Source organism: Paramormyrops kingsleyae, chromosome 1, assembly GCF_048594095.1.
Source record: "Paramormyrops kingsleyae isolate MSU_618 chromosome 1, PKINGS_0.4, whole genome shotgun sequence".
Taxonomy (NCBI): domain Eukaryota; kingdom Metazoa; phylum Chordata; class Actinopteri; order Osteoglossiformes; family Mormyridae; genus Paramormyrops; species Paramormyrops kingsleyae.
This window is the reverse complement of record NC_132797.1, coordinates 14,316,513-14,342,509: the sequence shown is the minus strand read 5'-3', so window position 1 is coordinate 14,342,509 and position 25,997 is coordinate 14,316,513. Positions and strand designations below refer to the sequence as shown.

General features: G+C 43.9%; 1 protein-coding gene and 1 long non-coding RNA gene across 3 annotated transcripts in view; one reads left to right on the top strand and one right to left on the bottom strand.

The window, feature by feature from the left end:
* The window catches only part of nav3 (neuron navigator 3), a 247,046-nt gene that overhangs the window by 36,040 nt on the left and 185,009 nt on the right, over nucleotides 1–25,997 (top strand). The window contains exon 2 of the mRNA XM_072710106.1: nucleotides 11,491–11,906. Coding sequence (XP_072566207.1) covers nucleotides 11,688–11,906 — 219 coding nt within the window. The 5' untranslated portion in view covers nucleotides 11,491–11,687. The remainder of the gene's footprint in view (nucleotides 1–11,490; nucleotides 11,907–25,997) is intronic.
* LOC111856657 (uncharacterized) lies at nucleotides 12,288–16,583 on the bottom strand. 2 transcript variants are annotated; one of them, XR_011989602.1, is made up of 3 exons: nucleotides 16,109–16,583; nucleotides 14,998–15,090; nucleotides 12,288–12,351 (listed from the first exon to the last, which is right to left on the bottom strand). It is a non-coding gene; the product is annotated as an uncharacterized lncRNA (long non-coding RNA). The 2 variants fall into 2 exon arrangements; XR_002841185.2 differs by having other exon boundaries at nucleotides 12,321–12,430.

Genomic DNA, 25,997 nt, shown 5'->3' with positions numbered 1-25,997 from the left:
TCATTCCGGAAGCAGAGTCAGCTCACCTTGGGAGTGGGGGGTTGCATATCGAATAGTAGCATGTGCCGTCCCGTTACCCTTTCATCAAAGGCGGAGGAGGTAGCCAAGTTCGATCACTAGGTAAGGGTGTCTTAGTTAGAAGGAGTTGGCCAATTACTGTTAGGTGGCAGAATAGCTTGAAACCAACACATCTTGACACGCAGACGAATATATTCATCTAATTGTGCTCCGTGCTGCCAGAACGGGTCAAACTGGCATTAATGTCTTCAAGGCAACAAGTTGGGGAGCGTCAAGAGCATGACATGCACCAGAAAAGAGTTCTCAAGCATCATTAAGGTGGAGGATCATGTATGCAGATGCTTCAGGCTGCCCCAGAGCTCAGAAGTGAGGTCTGGAGGCTGCTGCTGTCTGTTGAGGAGGACAGTTTGAGCGAACCAGACACAACAAATCAGCCATGATGTCAATATTCCATTTATTATTTACCCCCCCCCCCCCAAACTCAGTCCATGGTCAGCATTTATATTAAACCAAAGTTGCTAAAACACTAGAGTGAAATCCTAGTATTTCCAAAACACCCACTTTAACAGGTATTAAGGAAGTGTGCTCTTAATATAATTACTATTAATGAATTTGCTTATTTTTTATTATTATTAATTTTAGATTTAATGTCCTGCGATGGGTTGGCGCCCCATCCTGTGTTGTTCTCCGCCTTGTCCCTGTAGCCCTTGGGACAGGCTCCTGAGCCCCCGGAACCCTGAATAGGAAAATGGATGGTTCCAGAAAATGGATGGATGGATGGAGTTAATGTCGGCCTTTGAGTGCTGAATTAAATCCAGAATATAACCTCTAAGGCAGCCCTTTCCACAAAACTGAGAAGGGTGTCAGTTCAAAGAACATTTGCCTTTCAGTAACTCATTTTATTTGCCAGTGTGATAGGGTGCTCATTCATGAACGTAGTTCACAGCTGTGGTAAATAGTGGACCAAATGTGAAAAGGCCAAAAGGATTACAATTGTGGAAATTCGCTCTATATCGGTGAATTTAGGAGAGTGGTACTTCACTAAAGCACCATCCTATTGCCAAGTACCGGTGGTGCTTTAATGTATGGGTGTACCCAGTGGCCTCAACTAGTCTTGTTTGATAAAATTTTAAACCTAGAGTTGCCACCCATCCCATTTTTTATGTGATATTTCTCTACTGAAAATTAAAATGCCGTGTCGCATTTTGAAACAATACGAGAAGCTGCTTGTCCTGTTTATTCATGTTCGGACCAAAATGCAATTTCCAACCGTTCTCCCCTAACATTCCTATGGTCGGGGGCCCCCTGCCCTGGTCAGCAACTACACCATTGCAGAAAATGGTATGGGGGACTCAAAACAGCCCAGGATTCTCTGACCATGTTAATGCGCCTCTGCCAAGGACTAGGGAGAATAATGTTAATAACTACACATGTAATGAGAATGTGTAAAGCGCTTAAGCGCTCCATAGATCTTTAATTTCTTTGATGATGTAATGGATGGTAAAGCCAGTGGAAGAAGCACAGCTGACCTCTGACAGTAGCTGGAGCGTAAGTCACACTCAGCGTCGCCCCCTAATGGAATTTGTGGTGCCGATCATGAGTTCAGTGAGGGCCTCTGTATACCATCGATTCTCTCCTCCTGGTTCTGGCTGTACAATGAAGTCCGCTCTTATGAGACCAACAACCTATGACTTACCCTCATGACAACTCATGACTTAGTTTTGTATGGTGGTCCTCTTAGTCCTGCAGTCTTTCACAGCGACGCAGCTGCTTTTCTGTCATATAAAAACACAAATTTGCTTACCCACTGTTCATGCCCAGCGGGATGGTCCTCCATATAGTCTTCTCCCACTCATTTTATGCCTCCTCGGTGGGGGTTGGGAAACAGAAATGGCTTGGAGCTAGACAGCTTGTTTGCCCGAACAGTGAGATTTTAATTAAGATTCTGCAGCCATTAATGGGGAGGTAGAACCTTGCAGAGGTTCAGGTAATTGATTATGGAAGTAGACTGACTATCTTCTGTGGAACACACTTACAGTCCATATGCTTGGGGGGTGTAGGGAAGAAAGCAATTTCTAGTCAAAAATTAGCAGACTTGTGAGGTATTACATACTGTAAGAGAAGCCATCATGGGCTTCTTCACAGGAGGGCAGTGTAAAGTTTCTTGGTCACGTAAGGTCTGCTCTTGACTTTTGTAGTCCATGTACAGTATATGCAGCCTAGAGTTGAAGTAAGAGTGTGCATAGCAATCATTGGGGCCAGATGCCTGCTTTGCCATTGTACAGTAAGCAGAATGAGAGTGAAATGTGGATGGGGAAGTAGGGGACCTGTGTGAAAATGATCCCCTAGTGACGACAGTTTAAATACATTAGCAGAGACATCTAATATAGATGTACAGTCATCTATAGTGAGGTACATCTATATAGTGGGGTAAATATACACTGGAGTGCTGGGTGAAAATGCTCCTGGTCATGTTCACATGGCCATCATACTTCCCTGGTTTCTTGGTGCTGGTTGACGGGCTGGAGACAGCCCAGCAGAACACAGGCTTCATGACTTCATTGTGAACAAGCGAGATTTCCCTGACAGGGGAAAGCAATTTCAGTTTAACCCTCCACCATAATGAAAGTGTAATGTGAGCCTTAACAGATATATTATGAGCCTATTTGTGCTTGTGGCAGGGGTCCCTATAGCTTCTTAATGAGCGTGCATAGTAAATAACCTGTTTTGATTCACAACAGTAGATGGGGCTGAACGCAGATCTGCGTGCAGATGGCTGAAAGGCTCCCCCGCCGTCTGCCATATCGTGTCCTTTTTGTATTTTTTTCCCCTCTCTATACTCTTGGATTTTTAATAGGAGTGTGCCAAGTCATTGGTCAGCTGTCACCTTCACATGTGATGTTTCCTTGTCTTCTGTCCATGGGGACAGCGTCAGCGTTGGGTCCCTGCTGTCAGTGATCTGAGGGGGGGCCTGAAGGGGGAGGGGGGGCCTGAAGGGGGAGGTGGGGCGGGGCTGCCGTAAGGTGCGTTTTTCATGTCACTGCATGGGAATTGCGGGGGGGGGGGGGTTCTGTCCATACAAGGCACAGTGTGGGGAGCCAACCCTCCCTGCTTTCTCTCTCTGCCAGCCCCCACCCACCCAACCAGGACCCCGCCTATTCTAGTGTTTTCTCCAGAAAGGCCCATTAAAATTTCATCAGTGCAATGCAATCTCCTTCCTGGGGGAGAGGTGCCTTTCCAGTGTCTTCCACGCTGAGTGTAAGCTGATGCTTCGCCATGGATGGATGCTTGGAATGGCGTAATTCACCCCGGGTTGGCGTCCCCAGCTGAGATTGTATGGCAGCGATTTGAAGGGGGGGGGGGGATAGTGTTGTTTTGTATGGCTGCTTAACAAGATGTAAGGGAATTTACAGGAGATCGTCCTTCTGGCATTGCCATCACGATGCATTTCATTCTGTTCCATGCTTGTGTCAGCTGTTTGCTGGATTGGTGCTGGATAAAGGGTTAATCTTAGACGACCACTTTAACATATGAACTGGGTGGGATGTTAGGCTCCACTGGGGTTGTAATTTTTCTTGTGTTTATTTCTCCTCTGACAATTGAAATAAAATGACTGTATTTTTATTGTAAACGATTCAAATATGTCAGCATTCAGCTGGGCCTTAGTGCCGACTGTGCTTTGCTCTGCTTACCGTAATTTGGGGTTTAGTTCTTTGAACTTGTCTGTCAGCCCTGTCATCGACACCGCTGTACCAACTTGACACCTTTTTCCAGTTTCCTTCCGACTGCCAGAAGGGAGAATTTGCGGCTTGCATCTGCAGATAACTGAAAGTGCAATTGCGTATGGCTGGCCAGTTTGTCCTAGGGCTATCCTGATTTGCAGGTGTCGTCTGCAGATGTTCTTGTACATTCATCCATGCCACAGCTATGCCCAGGTGGATCTGCTGCCTTGAGGACAAGGAAAGGCCTACCGAAAGGCTTTGCGTTAGATCACCGATGCAGAGAAAGGTATCGTTGTCATCCTTGCATTAAGGGCCTGCCATCTGGGCTGATCTGGATGATTCTGGACTGAAAGGAGCCTGTGTAATTGAATGACTTGTCCTTTGGACCATGATTCCTAAAGTGGATTCACAGGGCATTAGCCTGGTCAGCTGCTGGCTGGCTCCACGAGTTCTTGTAGGACACTTTATCTCTCTAAGTATCTGTATATATTTCCCACATTTTATGGATCCATTCTTTCATGAAGCCATTTTGCTTGTGAATTGATTTTTCTGTTAAATCTTTTGTTACCAGAACCACTAACAATGAAGAACTTAGGAAGTAGGATTCTTAGAGAGAATTCTCTATTTATACAATGGTATTCCTGAAGCGCTTTCCAAAAAGCCTGTGCTGCATCTTCTGGCATTTCAGTGATCTCTCAACCGAATATAGCTGTGAGCAGAAATTCGCAACCAGAGGATCTTGGGTAGAGGAGACAAAGCCTCGCGCTCCACTCTTTGGCAGTGCGTGCCGGTGATATTTCCCAATAATCACAGCAACAGGGGATGAGCTGTTTGTAGCAGGGAATGGAGAGAAGTCAACAACCAATGAGCGAACTGAAAATAACTGAAAGTGAGGAGACTGTCAAAAAGCAGTAGTTAAGCAAGTACCTCGCTATAAGTTTTGGTTTATATTCCTTCTGATTCGTATCTCCTCAAAAATATTGAGTAACTAAAGCCCAGAGTAGCATAGCCCTCTTTTTTCACTTTGGATGGACCTGAGGATCATTTGGCTGCTGAATGACACAGCATGTTGATGCGCATTCTGTCTCTCTGCCCATTAAACTGGTAGTGGGAGGGAGGGATGGCAGGCCTCAAGCTGCCTCTGTGTATCTATGACATGGCCTGGTAGGGGCCTGCTCAGGACCCATGAGCAAGGTCCAGCATCAGGCACCACCATTAATGAGATCTTCATATGTTTTAGTGAATTATGTTGGACATCTTCGCTAATACCTGGCCACCACGTTAAAACCCAAGTCACAGTGAGCTGCGCCCCTCCTTCTGCGTGTATATATACTGGCAGTAAAGCTGCCTGGTGTTTTTATTGTTTTCATTGTCAGTAATAGGTGTTCCGGAGCACAAAGAGGGTTATAAATTGTAGCTGTTGAGGCGATGCTCTTTTTCTGACCTTTGACCCTGTGTTTTTCCAGCCCCAGCATGGCCACGCTCATGGAATGGAGGCGGGGGAATTAAGGGGCTGGCAGATCCACACCTCCCCCACACTGACTGCTCGCACTGGAAATTGAGCTTTCATGTTGCTGTTCTTTTTTCTTTTTCCTTTCTTGCCCTGTAGTCTCCAGATTATTCTTTGGTGCCAGCTGGTAATTTGATTTGATTTCAATCCTGACATGATTATGTGATGCCCATGTGGTTCGGGGGAATACGGGGCTGGCGTGTGTGTGGAGCACATGCGAGGATGTAATCTGAGCATAACTCCGTCACCGTGCTGATCAGGCAGAGGGGATTTACAAATGCGTTTTCGTTGCAAGCGGGATGTGGAAGGGGTTTGGGGGGGGGGGGCGGTGTGGGTGAATGTTGTGCTGGAGGTGCTTCTGTTGAACATCAGTCTGAATAGGGGACTGGCCTGAACCCCCCCACCCACCAGTTACGTTTTAGGGCTCTGTAAAGAGGCTTTCCTCTGCTGTGGTGGCAAGGGAGTTATTTGGAAGCAAGCCTGGGATATTGGAAACTTTTATCTCTAACATGTAATTCCCTAGTAATCCAATTAACAAGACCGAAAATGTGGTGTTTGTTGTTTTTATCTAGAGCATGGTGAAAAATAAGACTTTTAAATCACCAGTAGTCAGCAAGTGTGTACCGGGACGTTAAAAAAATGACATTTCAGCATTTTCAAGGTTTCTCGGGCGCTGCAGTGATGAAACTACCCAGCTCTTACCCTAAGCGTGACACAGATTCCAGAGAGAAGTGAGACAGATCTGCTACTCAGCTGCTCTGATGTCAACATAATGTGCGATTAATGCCACACATAACTGTCCACATGGCCATGCTGTAAATCTCCACCCCCTCCAATGGAAATCCAATCGCATGGCCTGATTGCTACACGTATAGTTTGCAACTCAGCAGGTCCAGGCCCCAGTGGTTGTCTGATTCTCAGAAGGCAGATTAGGATGGCAGCACTTTGAGTATTGGCAGGTTGGCTGAAAGGATGTTTGAAGAGACTCGAGTTTTATGGGTGGGACAGGAAAGAATATAACAGCCTTGGTTTTGTCCACCATCTTCCAAAATTGTCTTTGAACTTCAAATACAACATAAACCATGCTACCAGACTTTCGATGTGGAAAAAATCTCTGGAATCCAATACCATGATGCTCATCTGCTGCTGTGGTTGATGAATGTTACAAGAATATTGTTTTTAAGTTGACAAAAGAGTGTATGAGATCGTTGACTCTTCCAGCTGCTTCCCTTTGTCTGCTCCCAGCAGACATCAGCTGTGACAAGGTGTTGCTAGTTCAGAATGTCACCTAGGAAACAACATCTTAATATAAAGATATAAAGTATAAATCCCCACAATTTGCAGAGGGGGGTGACTCTTGTTTAATTTAATGAGCAGTTGTTGCTCCTTCAAGAACCTCTTCCTTAAGCCTGGTGATTACTGCATTACAGCTCTTGCTAGTCTGCTTTCCTGTCAGTTACCGTGACAACAGGGATGCTGGGGTCACTCCTGACACAAGGTTTTCTCTAGGTTGAGACTGAGGGCTGTGTAAGGGAGTGCCAGGCACATTTCTCGCACAGATAAAATGCAGAGCCTGCTGTCTTCTGCCAACAAAACATGCAATTCCATCTCAAGGGTAAACCTGAATATCTTATTCAGAGTCCACATCGGTTGATTCTATCTCTCCTTCTCTTGCTGATGTAAAGTAGCAATATCTCCCCCACATGAAGCATCCTGGCTTCATTAGTCAATCCAAGGTAGAGGCCTGTGGCCCAATCCAAGTCCGACAAGCTCCTACAAAATAGCCTGGGTTTGGAACAGTTTTTTTTTTTAAACTGTTCAACTTCAGGCACAGCTAGATTTTGGTTAGTTTTGTTATGCATGTGCATTTTTATAAGCGATTTTGCCCATCGTTTCTTCCCCCTCCTCTCCCTTTCTCTCTTCTACACCTAGCAAGCATCCAACAAATAATAAAAGAAATATGGCAAAAGCTAGCAAACTCCGTATACGAGTATGACTGACTAACATTTCCACAATTTCAGGTTCAGGTCAGGATTGGGTTTTAGGTATGCTAGTACTATTTGAGCCGGGTCTGGTATTGGGAATGACCCGGGCTTTAATTTCAGACCCATACAGGACTATAATCCACAGCACAAAGATCTACCATGGTCTCAGATGTGTTGCACAGCTAAAGGCCACACATGTTAAATTGCTCCCACTGAGACTGTGACATCTTGGCACTTCCAAGGCTGGAATGGTCAGCTTCCACCAATCAGGAATAATGTATGGATAGAGATCTCCGCCTTGCAGCCATTGAAGTGACCTGAGGTAGCTCCTCTGCATCCTCCCATCTCATCCCCCCCCCAACCGTTCGAGCACCTGCCCCTCAGAAAGTCTCTGCACTGCACTACTGCAGACCCACTTTTTATTTTGCTCCTTACCACCTGTCTTGTGTTTGGAGTTCAGCTTATTTCAGCGAAAAACTTCAGAGGTTTTTGCTGTTCTTAATTCCAGTCCATTGCCTTGACCACATTGGTTTAATTAGCCATTAATCACGGATGATATTTTACCATTTTTGAAAATACATTTTTAGGAATGTATCCCAAAGACCTGGGATAAAGATGCATTATAATTTTAACAATAGGAAAAGGCAGATATTGCATTAATGGATTGAATAAGGTTAATATTAGAACAAAACCTTGCATGCACCCAACCCATCTGCTGCTAGACAGTATGCTGCTGTTAGAAGATAAACAGATAAATTGTACTTTTTGGAGGAGTGAATGTGGGTGTTTACCAAACCCGTGTGTCCAAATGGTGGCCTATTGGTTTAGCTCTCAACCACAATCCTGCATCTTCTGATTCAACGGAGTATCCCTCGCCATGGTAACAACCTCTTTGGGCACCGGCAAGCTTTCGACATATCTGCAGAGAGGTTTGCTTGGCCTGTGTACATGCAGGTTTCAATTCGGCGGCAGCAGTTAAGCATTTGATTGAATGCAAGTAAGCTTAATGGAATTATTTTCTGGAGCTAATTTTGCCTTCTTGCCGTAAAGAGAATTTTTATAGAGAGCTGGAATACATGCGGACAGCACAATCAAAGAAGCGCAGGACCACAATCCTGGGTTATAGGGACAAAAATCTGAAAGTTCCTGACTGTAGAGAACTGAGTCGAATGAGGATTACAGCTTAGCTTGTCAACTCAGTGTTACCCCATACACACACATACACACACCCAGCCCATGAATCAGGTGTTTTCACACCTGCTACAGATTATGCGGGATACTGGCAGAGGAACAGAGAGATGTTTTCTTTTTTTGTGGGCACTGTCTTCGATCTCACTTGGCACCAAACAGTATACCAGTGAATTGCCTTTCCCGGCTGCCTTACAAAAATGTATCATTTACAGAATGGGAACTTCTTTCTCTCCTTTCCACTGTGAACCTGGAGATGGGGCCCACAGCTCTTACCAGTGATTTATTGCTGATTACTCACTGGCGCTGGTTTCGCGCAAATGCAAGTGAGCTCCTAACAGACATCTGCCTCCGCTCACAGTGCCAGAGTAAACCAGTTTCTTGCTTCACATTGGGTCTTGTTCTCGATTTCCACATCGTCAGTTATCCGGCGAAATGCCACTGTTAGGGTGCCATTTTTGACTGCATAGCCATAGTCTGTGCAGGCCTTTTTAAGGTAAACTCTGCAGAACTATTTAAAAAAGCCAAAATGGTCTAAAACCGGCCCGCAATAGGAATCTGTCTTTACACGATATTTTGGATTCTCGATGACTGTGTATGACATTTTAGGGGACTGACCTTACATTTCTCTAAATTTGCTTTCTTAGTTGCTCTTATTCTTATACAGGAAATTCTCCAGTCTGTTTTGGACTTTTTGCAATAAGTAGTGATACTTTTTGCACTACAGTGTGAAAAATGTTATACGATTAGGACCTACTTGATGTTCAAATTATTCCTTTTTTGTGATATGGCTTAAATTCATAATGAATGTCTCCTTATGTATTTCTATGCCATTCTTATTCACATCTTTCATAAAATTGCAAACATATACATTTGGTGTGATAAAAAGAAACAAATGGACACATTCTGTGAATGCCTATGTGACAGTGATATGTGTTCTCTATTCTGGTGATAGTGTGGCACCAACATGCATAAAAATGTTCTCGCACCCCAGAGTACAGACCTATTCTCATTCAATGTGAGTCGCAAAATAGCTCACATCACCATGACATAAATAGTGTTTATGTGAAAGATGTTTCAGCCTTGAAACTGTATTTTAAAAGGTGGTTTAATGGCTGCCCTCCATTTATCTCATTACTGGCTGCTATAACAATCTTGGCCCAAAAAAACTCTAATTTATTTTTTGATGCCTCCATCCCTATCTCCCGGTAATGTGCATCATGTTATGATGTTGACCTGGAACTTGGTGGATGACTGTTAGATGAGAAAAGTCCCTTGTATTTCAGGCACTACCCATTGGACCGGTTCCATATAGCACCAACTCTGAATGAGGCAGACCCAAAACCTTTTTTGCAATGCAGATGGCATTCACATGATTTTCCTAAAAGCTACAGAATGTGGGGCATGTTGTTGTAGAAAAATAGTACTTAAAGGTCCCTGACAAATGGTGACACACTTGTTGTCCGTTCTCATGCAGATAACCAAAGCATAGCATCACCAGGTTAGTTTCAGCACCTCTGCAGGGACAAAGCCTGCTGTTCCACCATCCAAATGCTCTTGGGATATATAGAGACTTGTCTGAATGTAAGCCAGGTGTGATGTTAAAGCAGGCTTTATGAAGAATGCATGAGGATAAGTATGTTTACCTGAGATCTAAATCTTGCCTTAGTGACTCCCTCGTTAGCAGGGATCAGGCACACCTACAATCTCATATGTCCGTCGGTCTCACACTGCTCAGTGGTTTTTGGTGGTATCCAACAGGATCAGGTGAAATTAGCTTTCATGCATTATTTGTGAAAGGCATGGGCTGTGCTTTGTTGCTTTGCGACTGCTCGAAATGCAGACGTTGGGTCCTTTGGTGAAGTTTCTTCCTGCGATTCCCTGGAGTTTCTGTATCTGTTAGTAGTTCTTTTAGTTTGTCATGTATGACTTTGATTGTGAGATCTATAAGCCACTCTATGAAAATATAATACAACTGTGAGTCACATATCCCTGATTCTTTAAGATAAGAATTTATTGGATGATCCTAGCATGCACTAAGATACAACAAGCTTCCCAGGGCTGAGCAGAGGGTGCGACGGGAGAAATGTGAGGTTTGTGAAAGAGGCTTCTAGAAGTGTACATGTTGGGTTGAGCTGATTCTCCTCACATCTCGTGAGGATTTGTTAATCTTCCCCACCAACCGCCCACGAGGTGCAGCCCCATGTTTGCTTGGCCGGTAGCTGCATGCTCTCAGCCTCTGGCTTGCTGAGATGATGCGTGAATATTGATTCCAGGGAGAGTTCAATTCACACGCGTTAATGTCATCTCCAGGGTTTTTACAAATTTGAAGGAATTGCCTTGAGGGGGGGGACAGACCTTCTTTGAAATAAAATGAAATCCATGAAAATAGATATGCTGAATACAGAGAAGAAAAATGAGTTGGTTCTGTGTCCTTTCACATTGACATAAATCATTCCTTTGCAGTTTTTGTTAAAAAACAGAACTAAACACATTTAAGGCCCATAAATATGTACTTACTATAATGTTTTCATGCATCCAGACATTTCTGAGAAACCGTAAAATGCCAGTTTAAAAAAAATCACCACATATGATGAATTATTTCCGGTTAGGATGATCTGCGAGTAGGACTACAAGCTGAGCCATCACTTTATGAGATGGGGCGGGTCATGAAGACGGGCGATCATTCTTTTTATCTAGAATGTGACAAAAACCTGCAGACCCCAAGACTCTGGCAGGTTATCATTTTATCCCCCTCCCCCATTACCCATAGAGAGGCCCATGCCATCCATCACCTCTGTGATGAATAACCTGGAAAACACAATGGCCTTTTCCTAAGCTGTTGACCTTGGTTGACCTCAGTCCTCTCTAGTCAGCATGCAGAAACACCAGGAATGCTGCCATAATTCATTCGGCAACTTAACTTACGATAGAATGTATATTCATTTACATTTCTTGTGCATGCATCTGCGCATATGATGTTTCGAAATTCTGCTATTCTTGAGAGTTCATTTTAATCTCCTTGCTTCCTGCTCATGTGTATCTATGCGTTTTTCTGTGTTTCTAGGATATCTTACGCCACTGGATCGGATACAAACTTGGCCGCTGAGTAAAAAGTAGTGAAGAGGAGTTTCTGGTTGGAAGATTCTGGAATGGGGGTGGTGGCCTTACTGACCAGCTGATAATGTGCTCACTTGGGTAACCCTGGACTCTCCCCGACTCCTCTCGCCCCCAATTTGACCCAATAAGCCACCCAGCAATTCCATGCATGGAGTCCACACAGTTCAGCAAAGGTGTGTTCCGGGGACAAGGCTTGGTCAACTCCTTGTAGCCCCCACTATTCTGCACCCCTCCCAACCCATTACCTTTCCTATCTTGTTTTTCTGGAGAGCTTTTGCATTTACCCAAGGAATGGATTTACCATCGGACCCAAGCAAGCATGGGAAGAAGCCAACAAGTCACAAGCTGGAGGACCAGAAGAAGGTAGGATCACCTGACCTCTTTCTGTTCTCTCCCTTTTGAATGGATGGTTAAGAAATTATGGCTTATCCATTTAAGAATAACCTGCAATATGGTTTGGTTGCCCGTGTGTCAAGGTGGTTTTTATTGGATACGGATGGCATTATTGTATACTGTAGCTCTTAGCTCCCTGCTGTTTTTAATATATATTAAAATATCTTCACAGCATTATCTGTATCCCCAGAGGCATAAGTGGTGGTTTACTTAGCTGCCTTATCTCCTTATCTGTCCAGGATGCAAGGAATGAAGAAGACATATATTTCTTCAGTTGTACTTTATCTGAGAAATATTGTACATGCAAATGCATTCTGAAGATTCAAAATAAGTCTAAGGCAGCAGTGGGTTGTGGGAACCACCATCACCCTGATTTGTGTCAAGTTCCACCAAGCTGTTTGTAGTCAACCATTACCTTTGGGGAGGATGAGAAAAACAACCGTTCTGAGAGGCAGGCCACAGTTGGAGAAACGCTGGACCTTACTGGCTCCAAGCTGCACAAAAAGGTTTTAATTAGTGGCTGTTACGATGTTCTATTGTTGTCAGCATCTGTGTGAACTCAAAGGGCACTGGCTGCCCAAATATGGGCAAGGATCCGGCTATGCTTGAATGATGTTCAGGGAGCGCTGATTGTAAACACGATCTGCCGACCCCCAAGCATCTGACTGCAAAGAAGGTCTGGTAATTTTGTGCACAGCAGATTCAAAACTTGCAATCCCATAAGATCCCACTGCCTTTTTTTCATTCTTTTTGGCCATAAAGGTGCTTTGCACCTCACTTTGTGGAACATGTGGAATAATGCCAGAAAATAGGGGGGGGGGTGTCTGTGTGTTAGAGAGGATAACTTTGCAACTACTACCCTGAGGTAATGTGGTGTGATTACAGCAGAAAGGAGGATTCTTGTAATTTCTGAAAATGACTCTGTGACTGACAGACAGGCCATTCAACAGGGATCAATTATGATTTAATAAAACTTTTGCTGATTCATTTAATTCATTAAAAACTTCTTGCAATACAGGGATGTTAATAGATGAATAATAAACTTGGGTTGCACGTGGTTTAATGACTTGTACCCCCATTCCACCCAGTGGTGATTGCCATGAGTGACAAGGAAGTCTCGTCATTCTTTTTCCAGCATCCCACAACCTTGTTGAACTAGCAAACTACAGTAGGATGCTAGTGGCTACGGAAGGATTCATATTTTTATTCCAAATATGAAAAGAGTGCAGTTTGGAAATTGCTTGAGAATTAAATTAGGCTGACAGCTGTGCTTCAGGGTTGGGGCTGCTGCAGGAGCCATTTTGGGCATGCGAGAGGGAAGGCGAGGCATCTTAACTTCGACTCTGCAATGAGGTTTATCAATCTGCTGAAAACCCAAATTGAGCCCTTCTGTGCCAAAGGGAAGATTTGATTGTGTATCTGTGAAGCTTTAAGCTCACTGCACACCATGTGCTATTCAAATGTCAACTTCAAGGTAACGGGCAAGGGGCAAAAGAACAAACTAAACACGGCACATGGAAGCAGCCTAAATTAAACAAGGTATGTATTAATTGGGCCTCTATTTTCTGATGTTTCATTATATTTGTTGTGGAAACATCAAGGAGAAATTACTAGCCAGCATGACTTTCTTCGGAACCAACATTATAAGTGAAGGTAACAGGGAAGAAAACTGTAATATTGGTAAGACAAAAGGCTTTGCCTGCTGGTGGGAAAAGATCTGCCCTTTAAATGAGTTTGCAAGCTTACATTCCAACATCACACTTTGCTATGAGACATTGGGTGTGTCCGAAATCGCGCACTTGCCTCAGTGCACTGAGATGTAGTGCGTAGTGCGCACTTCCTTCTGTAGTGCACACTACCATGGGTAAGTGCTGCCCTAAATGGAACACTAACGTTTTGCACTTACCGGAAGTGACGGACTAGCATTTGATCGCGATTCTCTAGCGCGCCAAAATATCTGCCGTGTTTTGTTTACAATGAATTTCCTTGTGGTTTTATTTGCGTGTATATAACCTATCTACTACCGTCTAACCGGCTAAAAAACTTCTAACATTTACGTGTGCAAACTCTTCTAAGTTGATATAATCGCAAACTCAAATTATCTATAACTGTCATCAGAGAGTGACAGGCTACACACCGCAGTATACATCAGTAAAATAATTTTATTAGCGTTACTTAGATTTATATGAAGCAGTTGCCTCCGCTTGGGCTTACGTGTCTGTGTTATTGTCCGCCTTAATTTAACAATGAAAATTTGCCGAAAGTCCCTTCCGCTACGTAGTCAAAATGGCATCCGTTTAGTGCGAGTAGTGTCCATAATTCTGCACTGCGTTTTCTGGTCGTTTTCAGTGCACCATCCGGGTACTTTCAGTGCACTGAATTTTGGCTTAGTTGTCAGTGTGAACGCCCTACGCCCTAAAATCGCGCACTAAAAGTGCGCAAGTGCGCGATTTCGGACACACCCATTGTTTCTCAACCCTGTCCTCCACATTTACTAGCTTCCAGTACACCTGAACCAAACAATCAAGAACACCGAATACCTGGTACGGGTGTGTTGGGAGCTGGGAGGAAGTAAAAATGTGCACTGTTGGTGGTTCCAGAGAGAGAAGCATGGCTATAAAATTCTCTTGGTCAGTTTAGTTATTTAAACATGGACTATGTTTTAAATTTTTTTTAGTGTCTTTCTGAAATAGGATTTTTTTAATAATATATTAGTTGAAATGCATGTCTGATATTAGCATTCATATTGCATATTGCTGAATCCTGAATCTCTGCTCCAAGTGCTTTTTAACAAGTCTTTTGAATAGGAGGAATGATTTGCTAAACGTGAATGACATTTATTGCTATTGTAATGACAGAGAAAATATAGGGCAAGTTGAAATGGTATCGTGTGCATGCTAATGGCTGCAGAGAGACACGAATGTCTGCAGTGGCCCTGCTAGGAGTCAGCAGAGCAACCATGAATATTTAATAGGATGCCATGTGCTGACAGGGAATGAGGCACATTCTACACAGGTCGCTGTGTGGGCACAGAGGTCATGATCACAAGTGACAGTCTCACCTGTGGTCTCTGGAGGCATGTCGTAAGGGTAAATCCCCTGTCGTCACCAGTGGGGGAGCTGCTGTTCATTCATGTTCATGCTGGTCATCTTTCCTAAACAATAATGTAATGCTCATGATAGATATAATTAAATCATATGGGAACACAACCATGTTGGCACTGCAGGTCCACACTTTGATTGCAATCCCGTTTCTTCAATTTTTTTTGCTTACAGCCCTGTTGAATACCCAGGTGTCATATAACAGGGCCCAATGGAGTTCACTTTAGTGCCTTGTTTTGGGGTGACCTAACAGTGATGTTCATAGCTGCTCACATCTACCAATCTGACCAGCATAGTGGTGACCTCTCTCTTGCTTCACTTGATCCTACTTCATAACCTTCACTGGTCTCCGAGGAGCTTCCAGTGTTGCTTAGTCCAGTCACTCTACTTGGGACTTGCTAATTCTACTCAATTTGTTTGTGATCAAATAGTTTGCTCATTGGTTGTTTTTCTTTCTATCAATTTGTTGACTTATGTTGATGGTATGTCAATATCCATCTTCCTGTGTTAAGCTTTATGCTTATTTATGGGGAGAGCTTGTCTGCTTGTAAACCTGCTCAGTGCTGATTTGTAGACTTTGCAAAGTTGACTTAACAAGGATTTTGTTGGTTTGCTGTGGTCCGTGGCTGAAAACTGACATACTCATCTCAATTGCACCATGAGCACTATGAATTAAATAGATGTGTGTGGGTTTTTATTTTTTGTGTTTTGCTACAGACATTAATCGTCCACTATTAAAGATATGCTAATTAGGCCTCATGTTCCATAAAATATATCAAGCACTATGCACTCCATTTGTACTGTGTACTAAAATGGGGAAAATAATCTATAAAACACTAATGTTACAGAGGAAATGAAACACAAGCATGCAGTTTAATATGCTTAAAAAACTTTAAGTTAAATCGATTTGCAGAGACTCCTGTGTATGTTAAGGATCCTTCTCATCCTTCTCGAATACATGCTTAATGATTCTAACTCCATAAATTTGGTTGCAGGATGCTGATGCTTTAATATTTAAAATCGCAGTTTCCCTTTGCCCTCTCAACTCGGCATACTGATTTGAAAACCTACCTTTGACGGTCATTTGTTTCCTCTGCTGAAAGTGCTATTTCTGAGAAATTTGCGAGGCTTGTAGCAAATTGTAAGATAAGCAACGGGAAAAGAAAAGCCAAAGGTCTGTTTTAAACATGCAGCTTATTTTATGAAGTGCTGCTTTTCCGACACACTCTTAATTTCTAAGCTTGATATATCGCCCCACGTTGAAGCGAAGTTTTAAATCGGCGTGACCGTATTTCTGCAGCTTCTTTAGTGTACTGTAGTCTTTCCCCCTCACTAAGGAGCTTATTATTCCGGAGGTTTATACAGATTTTTGTAGCTCTCCTGCATACGGGCATTAACAGTGTTTCAGTCTCACAGAACCCGGACCAAGTTGAGAGGGTTACGCGCGTCATGGGTGAGCGCGCGGGACCGCTCGCGGCGAATTACGCGCCGCTGCTTGCCGTCTCCATGGGGGCGCACCTGTTCGCACGAGTTGCGAAATGCTGGAGTGTGACGCCGAGTCGCTGTGGCATGCACGTTCATCAGCGTGTTAATGCATTCATTGAGAAATGACAGTTTGTCGCAAAAATGAGGTTTCGGGTCCACGGAAGGCAGGTGCACCCGAGAAAAATAGTGCAGACTACGGAAGAGGATTAGGGCCACCATGAAAATATTATTTGAATTCTGACTTTTTTTCTTCAGAATTCTGACATTAAAGTCAGAATTCAAATAATATTTTCATGGTGGTCCTAATCCTCTTCCGTACTGACCTAATCAGATGCAAAACATTTTTTTTTTATCTACGTTATTATATTTTTTGTGAATTAGTCAATGTGACCAATGAGTTTTGAACTTACAGTCTTACAGTCCAAAATTAAGACAACTCAACCTAACAACACCGTCTAGCGGTCACTGCTATTTGGAGAAATCATTGAAAATGAACCAGAATTGTGGAAAGTAATTCTTTGAAAAACACACTAGTAAATCTAGATTTGCAAACATTTTCTAGCCTCCTCTAATACCAAGGCTCTCAAGTTTCATCAAAAGTTTGGAGTGAAATTACATTAGGAGTGAAACATGCGTCTCACAGTCAATGCATGAGACTTGAGAGCCCTGCCTATCGCATTCATTGGATCTTGCGCTTCTGTACTCCATCTGTGTGCGCATCCCTTGCAGCGGGATGGTGGTGCCTATGAACTTATTTTGGAATTTACCCAGAAACAACAACTGATATTTTCTGATTGGCTGGTAGCTATTCGCTCTGTGTGACTCGGGACAGTTATGAACTCGGTGGAAAACTCCACCCCATATGCCTGTACCTTATAAAATAATTCTATATAACAGGGCACCTTGGTGAGCGTTATACCTTACGTCTCAGTGTGAGGAACACAAGGTGTGGCATGTGAGCGTGTGAATTGGTGGAAATGCGTGTGTCTCACGGTCAATGCATGAGACTGCGGCTGCTTATTCGGTGCAGGGTCACAGGGACCTGGGGTCATTTTGCAGGTGACCGCAATGAACATACAACATGCACCCCATGAGTGAGTGAAAAGACTAAATAATGCAAAAAGGTAAAACTACAAATAAGACAAAGTAGTATAGATAACAGTGAAATCTACAACATGTCCAGTGATTATGTGCTGTTAAAATGTGTAGTATGTCCAGTGATTATGTGCTGTTAAAATGTGTAGTATGTCCAGTGATTATGTGCTGTTAAAATGTGTAGTATGTCCAGTGATTATGTGCTGTTAAAATGTGTAGTATGTCCAGTGATTATGTGCTGTTAAAATGTGTAGTATGTCCAGTGATTATGTGCTGTTAAAATGTGTAGTATGTCCAGTGATTATGTGCTGTTAAAATGTAAGTGTGAGTGTTCAGTTGGTCATGGAGGAGGGTGTGGGAAGTGCTGGATTTATGATGGTGATGGCCTGAGGAAAGAGGATGTGCAGGCGGTGATTTAGTCCGGGTCTTTAGGGTTCCTACTCAGCCTTTGCTGAGATGGGAGACGCTGGAAGTGGGAGTGGCCCAGGTGGGAGGGGGCAGATGTGATTTTCGTTACCCCCCCGGTACAGTCCTTTGAGGGGGGAGCCAGCAGCCCATGGCTCCCTCCGCACCCTGGGTAATGCCTTGCAGTTTCTGCTTAGAGTGTGATGATGCAGAACCGAGGCAGACGGAGGTGGAGGATGTGATGACTAATTCCATTATGGCTATGACAGCTTTGTTAAGGGCTTGTTAAGCTCTTGCTGGAAGTAACTGCACTGTTGGGCCTTTCTGGCTACATTGGTGATGTTCCCGTCCCCCAGGTGCTGTTGGGTGGTGATGCCTATGAATTTTGAAAGACTCAGCTCTGCTGACTGTGGTGCCGTGTATTTCCAATGGAGGTGGTGGGACGTGCTTTTTTCCTCAAATCGATAATTGTCTCAGCAGTTTCTGTGTGTTCAGCGTTACTCCACACCATTACATCAGTCACCTTACTTCATCCCAATAAGTGGACTCGTCACCCTTTGAGATGACTCCAACCTGGCTGGTGTCGTCTGCAACCTTAAGAAGTTTGACAGATGTGCCTTTTGAAGCAGAGTCAGGGGTGTATAATGTAGAGCAAGAGAGAGAGTAGATCTCCTTGTGAAGCCGCAGTTCATGAGAGGAGGGGCTCCGAGATGTGGGGTCTCACCTTAGCAATGGATCCAGGAGTGGGGTCTGAATGTAGGTTGGGAGGTATGATCAGGATCAGCTCCTGTTATAGTAATGTTTCCTGATTTTCTGACCTGTTAGTCATGGTGGTGGGTGGGTGGGGTGGGGGGGCACAGGCACCTCACATGTGATGAGCAGTTCATGAAACTCTTTTCACTGTGGGAGGAAATCTGTTTTTTAGATAGGTGAAATATTTTGAAATGTCAAGGCATGTCAGACTACCCCGAAAGTGGAAAAGAAGCCTCAGACCCCAGGGGGTTAAAATAAGATCAAGTAAGAATTACTAATTAGTGTTAGTTGTTCCCTGCTTTGCCCCCAAAGCCTCTGGGATAGGGGCCCAAAGCCTCTGGGATAGGGCCCCAAAACCTCTGCTACCCTGAATAGGACAAGTGGTTACAGAAAATGGATGGATGTTTGTGGTTGCCATCTTTTTAAATGTTTTTAATGACTTTTGTCAAATCCTGAAGATTGACAGTGCTGGCAATGAAATATGGGAGAAAACTTAATGTCAGGTTACAGTGGCTCTTCCCTTTTCCTTTGGAGAATGACAGTGTGGCACAGGACTCGGCAATCAAAATCTCTGGATGGTCTTTTCCAGTTAAGGGGTCATTGACACTAAAGTAAACATAGCTTCTTTTAGCAAAACTGCAGGGGTCCTATTCCCCCCCCATATGCATTTGAGCGCTTGGCTTAACCCTCAGCGACCTTCGCCAGAATGCATTTTAAGGACCTGCTGAGTTGAGCAATTGTCCTTTTGGCAAAGGTGCTTTGAGACAACAGGGGTAAGGGCATCTGGGTTAATAACTGGGGAGTTACTTTTTATAATTCATTCGGGTTTTTGTAAACATTTTTGTGTTTGTGTTTGATCAGTTTTATCTAAGCTGGCATTTAGATATGCAGGTAGTTTTCCAGAAAGCTGTACTTATTTTGTAACCTTTGCAAGCACTTTTGAGGTTTGCATGTTTACATATTTCTCCCTGTTCCGCTTGATTCATTCTCTGGCCTCAAACCACCCGCCTGCACCAGCACCCATCTTCCTAATGAGGGGGTGTGGCCCCATCCCTCCCTCTTCCCTGTCTCCGCCTAGATCTCTCTCATGGCAAGAATTCACAGGGACTGCAATGGGGTAAACATCTCAAAATGTGAGGAGGCACAGTATTGATACTAAGAGGTACAAATGCAAAACGGTGCCACCGTATCTGACCTAAGAATGAAAAGAGGTGTGGACCAGGCAATCCCACATGTGATCTGCAATGAACAAGGAAGTCATGGCTGAACAAGGGTGCTTTTCCCATCATGCCTCCATAAGCATGAATGCACAGCTCATAAAATGAAAGAAATGCGTAATCTAGCATTAAAACTGACATGGCAGTGGCCAGGCCTTAACGAACTTATTGTCCTTGCAGTTCTTCAGCCTATTAGTAAAACCAATTACGGGGAACCTCGCACTAGTCTCAGTGAACTCAGTGTGAAACCTGATTTGAAAAGGACTGCGTGGTCAGAGCAATATTCAATCGGGAGACCTAAGAGCTCCGCCCCACTCCCACCATGCTGTGCCAGGTCTGGTGTAGCAGCCCAGCACACCTGTACTTGGTATTTGGTGCTCTTGTTTGCTTGGTTCAGGTGTTCTGGGAGCTGGGTGGGACCAAAAATGTGGACTGTCTAGGGGTCACCAAGGACTGCGTTGGGAAATACTGTGTTAGAGGAGCCGGCTCTGGAGGACACTGGAGCTGGGAAGCTGCAGATGAAGGGGAAGGCGAGCATTTTGTCCTTTCTGGTGTTTTAAGTATAGATTGAGGAAATTCTTGGTTCAGAGTTAAGCCAGTTAATGAAGTACCTCCATAGTCTCCCTTCAGCTAATGGCATTTCCTTTCCATATCTTCTCCATTTGTGTTTTGTGATATTTGAATGGGTCATCAGCCGCCATCTGTTAGTGTTAGCATGTCCAGCTGATATCCTGGAATACAGGCAGTCTCCACATTACCAACGAGATCTGTTCCCTAAGTCTGCCTTTTGAGTCAAATTTGTAGGTAAGTCAGAACAATAATGATACAGTATATAATAATAGTCATAATAATATTGAAATAATAAAAGTCCACATACCCCTTTCTAGCGACCTGTTGACCCCCTCAGACCTCCAGGCTGGTGGTAAAGCTATCCCACTGGCATTGCAAGCAATCTTGCTTCCATTTCGGAGACGGGCATCATCCCAACTGACGGGAAAATGGGACTTGTTCCTATCTGGTAAGGGAAGGAAGATTGCCTGAATTGCGGCAACTACAGGGGGATAACACTGCTCTCTGTGTCAGGTAAGGTCCTTGCTAGGGTCATCCTCAACGGGATCCTTAATCACTTGTTTGCTACCAGCAACCAGAGCAGTCTGATTTTATGCCTAAGCAGTCCAGTGTGCAGAGTGAAAGCAGAACCTCTCAGTTGATTCTGGGGTTTGTCAGGGCTTTGTCAGGAGTATGTTCTCGCTCCTACTCTGTTCACTGCTTGCATAGACTGGGTGTTGGGCAAGGTCGTGAGGTCCAGCGCCTGTGGGGCATCTGTTGGTGAAGAAAGATTCACTGATCTTGACTTTGCCGATGATGATGTGATCATTACAGCGTAAATGGATGCTCTGATTGGGACTCTCGAGAGACTGAGAGAGGAGTCTGAGTGTCTGGGCTTGCGAGTGTCCAGGATAAAAACCAAAATCCAGGCCTTTAATGACCTCTTGGTCACAGCCATCAGCAGTGCGTCTGTCTGCCGACAGAAGTTCACTTACCTCAGCAGCGACATTCATGTCTCTGTTGACTCTTCCTATGAAGTCTGCAGATGGGTTGAAAGAGCATGGCGGGGTCATGAGGTCTCTGGAAAGAGGTGTGTGGCACTCCTGACATCTTTGTAAGAGGACGAAGGTCCAAGACTGTAGAGTGCTGGGCTCGCTGTTTTGCTACGAGACATGGACACAATCCAGTGACCTGAGACGAAGACTGGGCTCCTTTCGTACTGTGTCTCTTCGGCTCATTACCTGCATTGGGAGGGAACGTCAGATATGGCACAACGACCATGTGGCGTGATTCCTTGAGGGTGATCCGACTCTTAGGATCCTCATTGCTGAGGACCCGAGCAGCTGGACCAGGCCAAGAGGATGCCTACGTAACACCAGGCTGTGGTACATAGACGGCCATTTCTGGAGGGTGGAATTGGACCACATGTCTGCCTTGGGGGTCGCCAACCGGGATCCCGAGGTGTTTCATCGTGTGTTGGGTGTGGCAATGGGCTGTACCAGTGCATGCTCCCCAACCTGACTTGACCTGATGATAAAAATAACTGCATACAATACTCAAGTACCTCAAGCCGACAAACTGCTTATGTGACACAATGTTTTCATGAACGTAACAAAGAAGTGCTTGCATACTTTATTATGAACCATTGTGTTTCACTGAATTTTTTTATATAATAGACTTTGTATGTAAGTACGAGTACTCTTATTCCAGGGGCTGCCTGTATTTATTCAACAAGGTACCAAAAAGGGGAGCATGGTTATTTTCTTTTTTGCCTTAATTAAATTGTTTGCAGGGCTTGAAATGGTCATTCCCTCAGATTGCCTGATGTACAATAAGTATAGTAATTTGAGGGCCATAAAGACTTGTGTACCATATTATTAGTACACTGATTTGCCCATGCAGCAACAGGATAGAAATATGAAGCTATTTATATTCAATGGGGCATGTGTTTGTAATATAAATGATAATAATGTGTAACCTTCAATAGTGTGTAGAGCAGGATGGGGGTTATAAAGAGCAGGGGTCCTGATCCACTTTAGAGACACACATGTAACACTTGCATCACAAGGTGGTACTCAGGGTATTGCCAGGGTTCTGGGGGTCTGAGTTTCTATTTAGGAAGCCTCTCCCTGTCCGTTTGGTAAATGTCATGTGCAATATGAAGAGAGTGTCTTGTCACAGTTCTACAAATTGATGTCTGGGATTGGGTGGGACATTACCAGCACTTGAAATAGGGGCAGCTTGTTGACATGGGACCCCCTGCTAGTCCAACCTAAGATGCTTTTGTTCTTCTCCATTGTGTTCTGACTTTGTGTTTGAATCATTTGCTGTGTATGTGATGGTAGCTATTTTGGGATGGATGCTTTGTAACAATGAATTGAATTGGGGGGAAATAAAGAGGGTTTTTTCCTCCTTTGTATCTCTTTGTGTTCAAACTACTCTGATAACGGAAGGTTAAAGCTGAAGAGGACCTCCCTTCATTAGGGAGTAGCTGACTGGGACACCGACATCGTGTTTGTGTAAATATTAATCTTACATTCATCTGGTTTGAATGTAGGCCATGCTGATGAATTTGTATCCTTTTGGTGGCGGGGGGGCTTTACATTTGTAGATTACAGTAACGTTCTGTGAGCCGTTGTTATACAAGCTCATGTCATGAGTATTAGGTTGCATTATACTTAGCTGCTTGTGAAATACCTATAGAATGAATTGTTTTATTTCTTGGTTCTCTGCAGATTTGTACACTTATTTATTCAGACTGGGCAATTCAGGTGTGCAGTGTTTCATTGGACTATGCAGAGAACATTGTTATGTTTAAAAAGAAAAAGTACATTCTCTTTCCTTGCTTTAACCGAGCTGTTAAATTTCACTGACGATAATATAATGCTTTCTTCAGCGTCTGTCTTCTGATTGGCTGTAATGAGGGCAGCGTGGGGTCCTCCGGGTTAGGCCACTGTGCTCGTAATCAGAAGGTTGCTGGTTCAGATCTCTTGGTTGGAAGAATGATTTCACGGTTGGCCACTTGAGCGAGACCCATAACTGCAGTTTCTCCAGTGACTGGCTGACTCCGCATTCTCAGTTATACGTCGTTTTGATAAAAGTGTCAGCTGAATAAATTAATGTAGTAAAAGTAAGAGGAATTCATTATGGTGACGTGATGTCAGAGGTGGTGCGATCGTGCCCCTCCAGGAAAGCCAAGGTCTCTGAACTTCTTCCTGTCCTCGTTCTACCTGCTGGACTGTCAGCAGTGTTGGAGGAATGCATCATTCCAGTCGGGGCAGAAGTGCTGCGTTATCCTGGCCCGTCCACATTCCCCTGGCGAAGCTGCAGCCTTTTAACAACAAACAGCCCGTTTATTAGAGCAGCTGCAGGCTCAGTGCCGCTGCCAGGGTCAGCAGAGCACACTGGCATCTAAATCCTATTAAATCCTTTTCATCTAATGTCTTTTTAAGAAAACAGTTATCGGGTGAAAGAAGTTCATGCAGGTGTTTGCTAGTTTTTATATTTTTATGTAAAATAATGCGTGTTGTCATTTTAGTTTTGTGTGTGGGGGGGGGTCAGCATTTAATTCTGGCATCCCACTGAGGCTTCTGTAATGGCATTGTTCCCTAATCTTTCAGAAAAGAATTACTGTCTTTACTCTTCCCCTTCAAAGAGACTGAAAGGTTAATGTGGGGAAAAAGGTGAGCCCCCCCCCCCCCCACCCCCACCTACCCATGAGAGCGAAGCGTCCTCCCGATAAATGGAATTCAAATGTAAGAAATGTAAAGCAGAGTTGCTCATACAGACTGCCGGTGACTTAGTGCCCAGCATAAATGAGTACACCCCAAAAGATTTCTCAGGAAATCATCTGTTGCTTTTTAGAATTAATACTTTCTATGGGATCCTATGCCATAAAATATTCCAGCAAATCTGATTCATTCACTGCAAATGACATTTTTCCCTATAAAAATCAAAACTGGGATTTTTTTTAACAAAATGACTTGACCATGGTGCAAAAATAAGTACACCCCAGTGAAGGTCTTTGGAATGAAACTCAATAAAATGCTAATTGAGAGGAATTCAACAATAGATGAGTCCACTCAGTCATCACACAGGTGGCCACTAGATAATTAATGGTGGTATTTAACAAATAAAGTCCCCTTCCTTTCAATGCTGACAATTGTGGCATCACATGGAAGAGAAATGTCACAAGACTCAAGAACGAAAGTAATTTTTTTACACAAAAAAGGTTAAGGCTACAAGAAAATTAGTAAAGGATTGCTAATCAGTCAGACTACAGAAGCAGAAGTGAAAATTCAAAACGGATGGACTTGTGGTAAGCCCCGAGACGTCCAGACCCTCTGTGGAAGCTAACACCTCGACATGAGCGTTTTGTGATGTGAAGAGATGAGGAAAATCACCATGCAAGTTTGTCACATGTAGCGAAAGCAAGAGAAAGCCAAACTGGGGTGAATCTTTCCCATGACGTAATACGACATACAGTACACTGCAGAGGAGTGATGTGCAAGGGTGCTGTCTGTGAAGGAAGCCTCTACTCAAGCCAGTGCACAAAAAAGCTGGTTACCATTTGCCATGGCCCATGTTGAGGAAGGTGAGAACTACTGGGACTCTATACTTTGGAGTGATGGGACAAAGATAAATCTTTTCGAAACTGATAGCGTCCAAACTGTATGATGTCACAAGGGTGAGGAGTATGATTAAAAGTGCATGGTACAAAGCATGGTAAAGCATGTTGGTGGCAGTGTTCTTCTGTGGGGGTGAGTGCTGGAGGTGTCGGGGAATTGCACTTCACGGATGGCATCATGAATTCACAGATATGCTGTGAGATGCTGAAAGAGAAGATGGTACCATCTCTCCGTGCCCCAGGTGGCCGGGCACTCATTCAGCATGGCAATGACCCAAACATACATCCAAGGCCACTGCTGCATATCTGAGGAAGAACGGGGTGAAAGTGATTCTGTGGTCAAGCATATCAGCTGAGGAGTTCTGGAAGGACAGGCTGAGCATCATTCTCCATCCAGCTTCCAGGTTCTGGAAGAGCTCATTCTCTAAGAATGGAGAAAGATGAGGCGGTATGTTGCCAGCTTCTTCATTCCATGTCTAGAAGAGTTGGTGCTGTTCTTAAAGATAATGGAGGCCATACAGAATATTAGATTTGGTAGAATTTGTTGTAGGGTGTATTCATTTTTGCAACACTTCATTTGAAGACAGTTAATTATTTTTACTTATGATGTTGGTAATCAACTTTTTATGATATTAATGAAACAAATGTTTAATAAAACTCAGTTTTGTCAAAAATCTGATAATTGTTCTGGTGTTCACTGAGAAATCGATAAAAATCTTTATTTTCCAAGGGGGTATACTCATGTATGCTGGGCACTGTATGGCTGACATGACAAACTGCTGTGGGTCACATGACATCCTGCTGGTGTCCGTGAGCGTTAGGTGAGTCA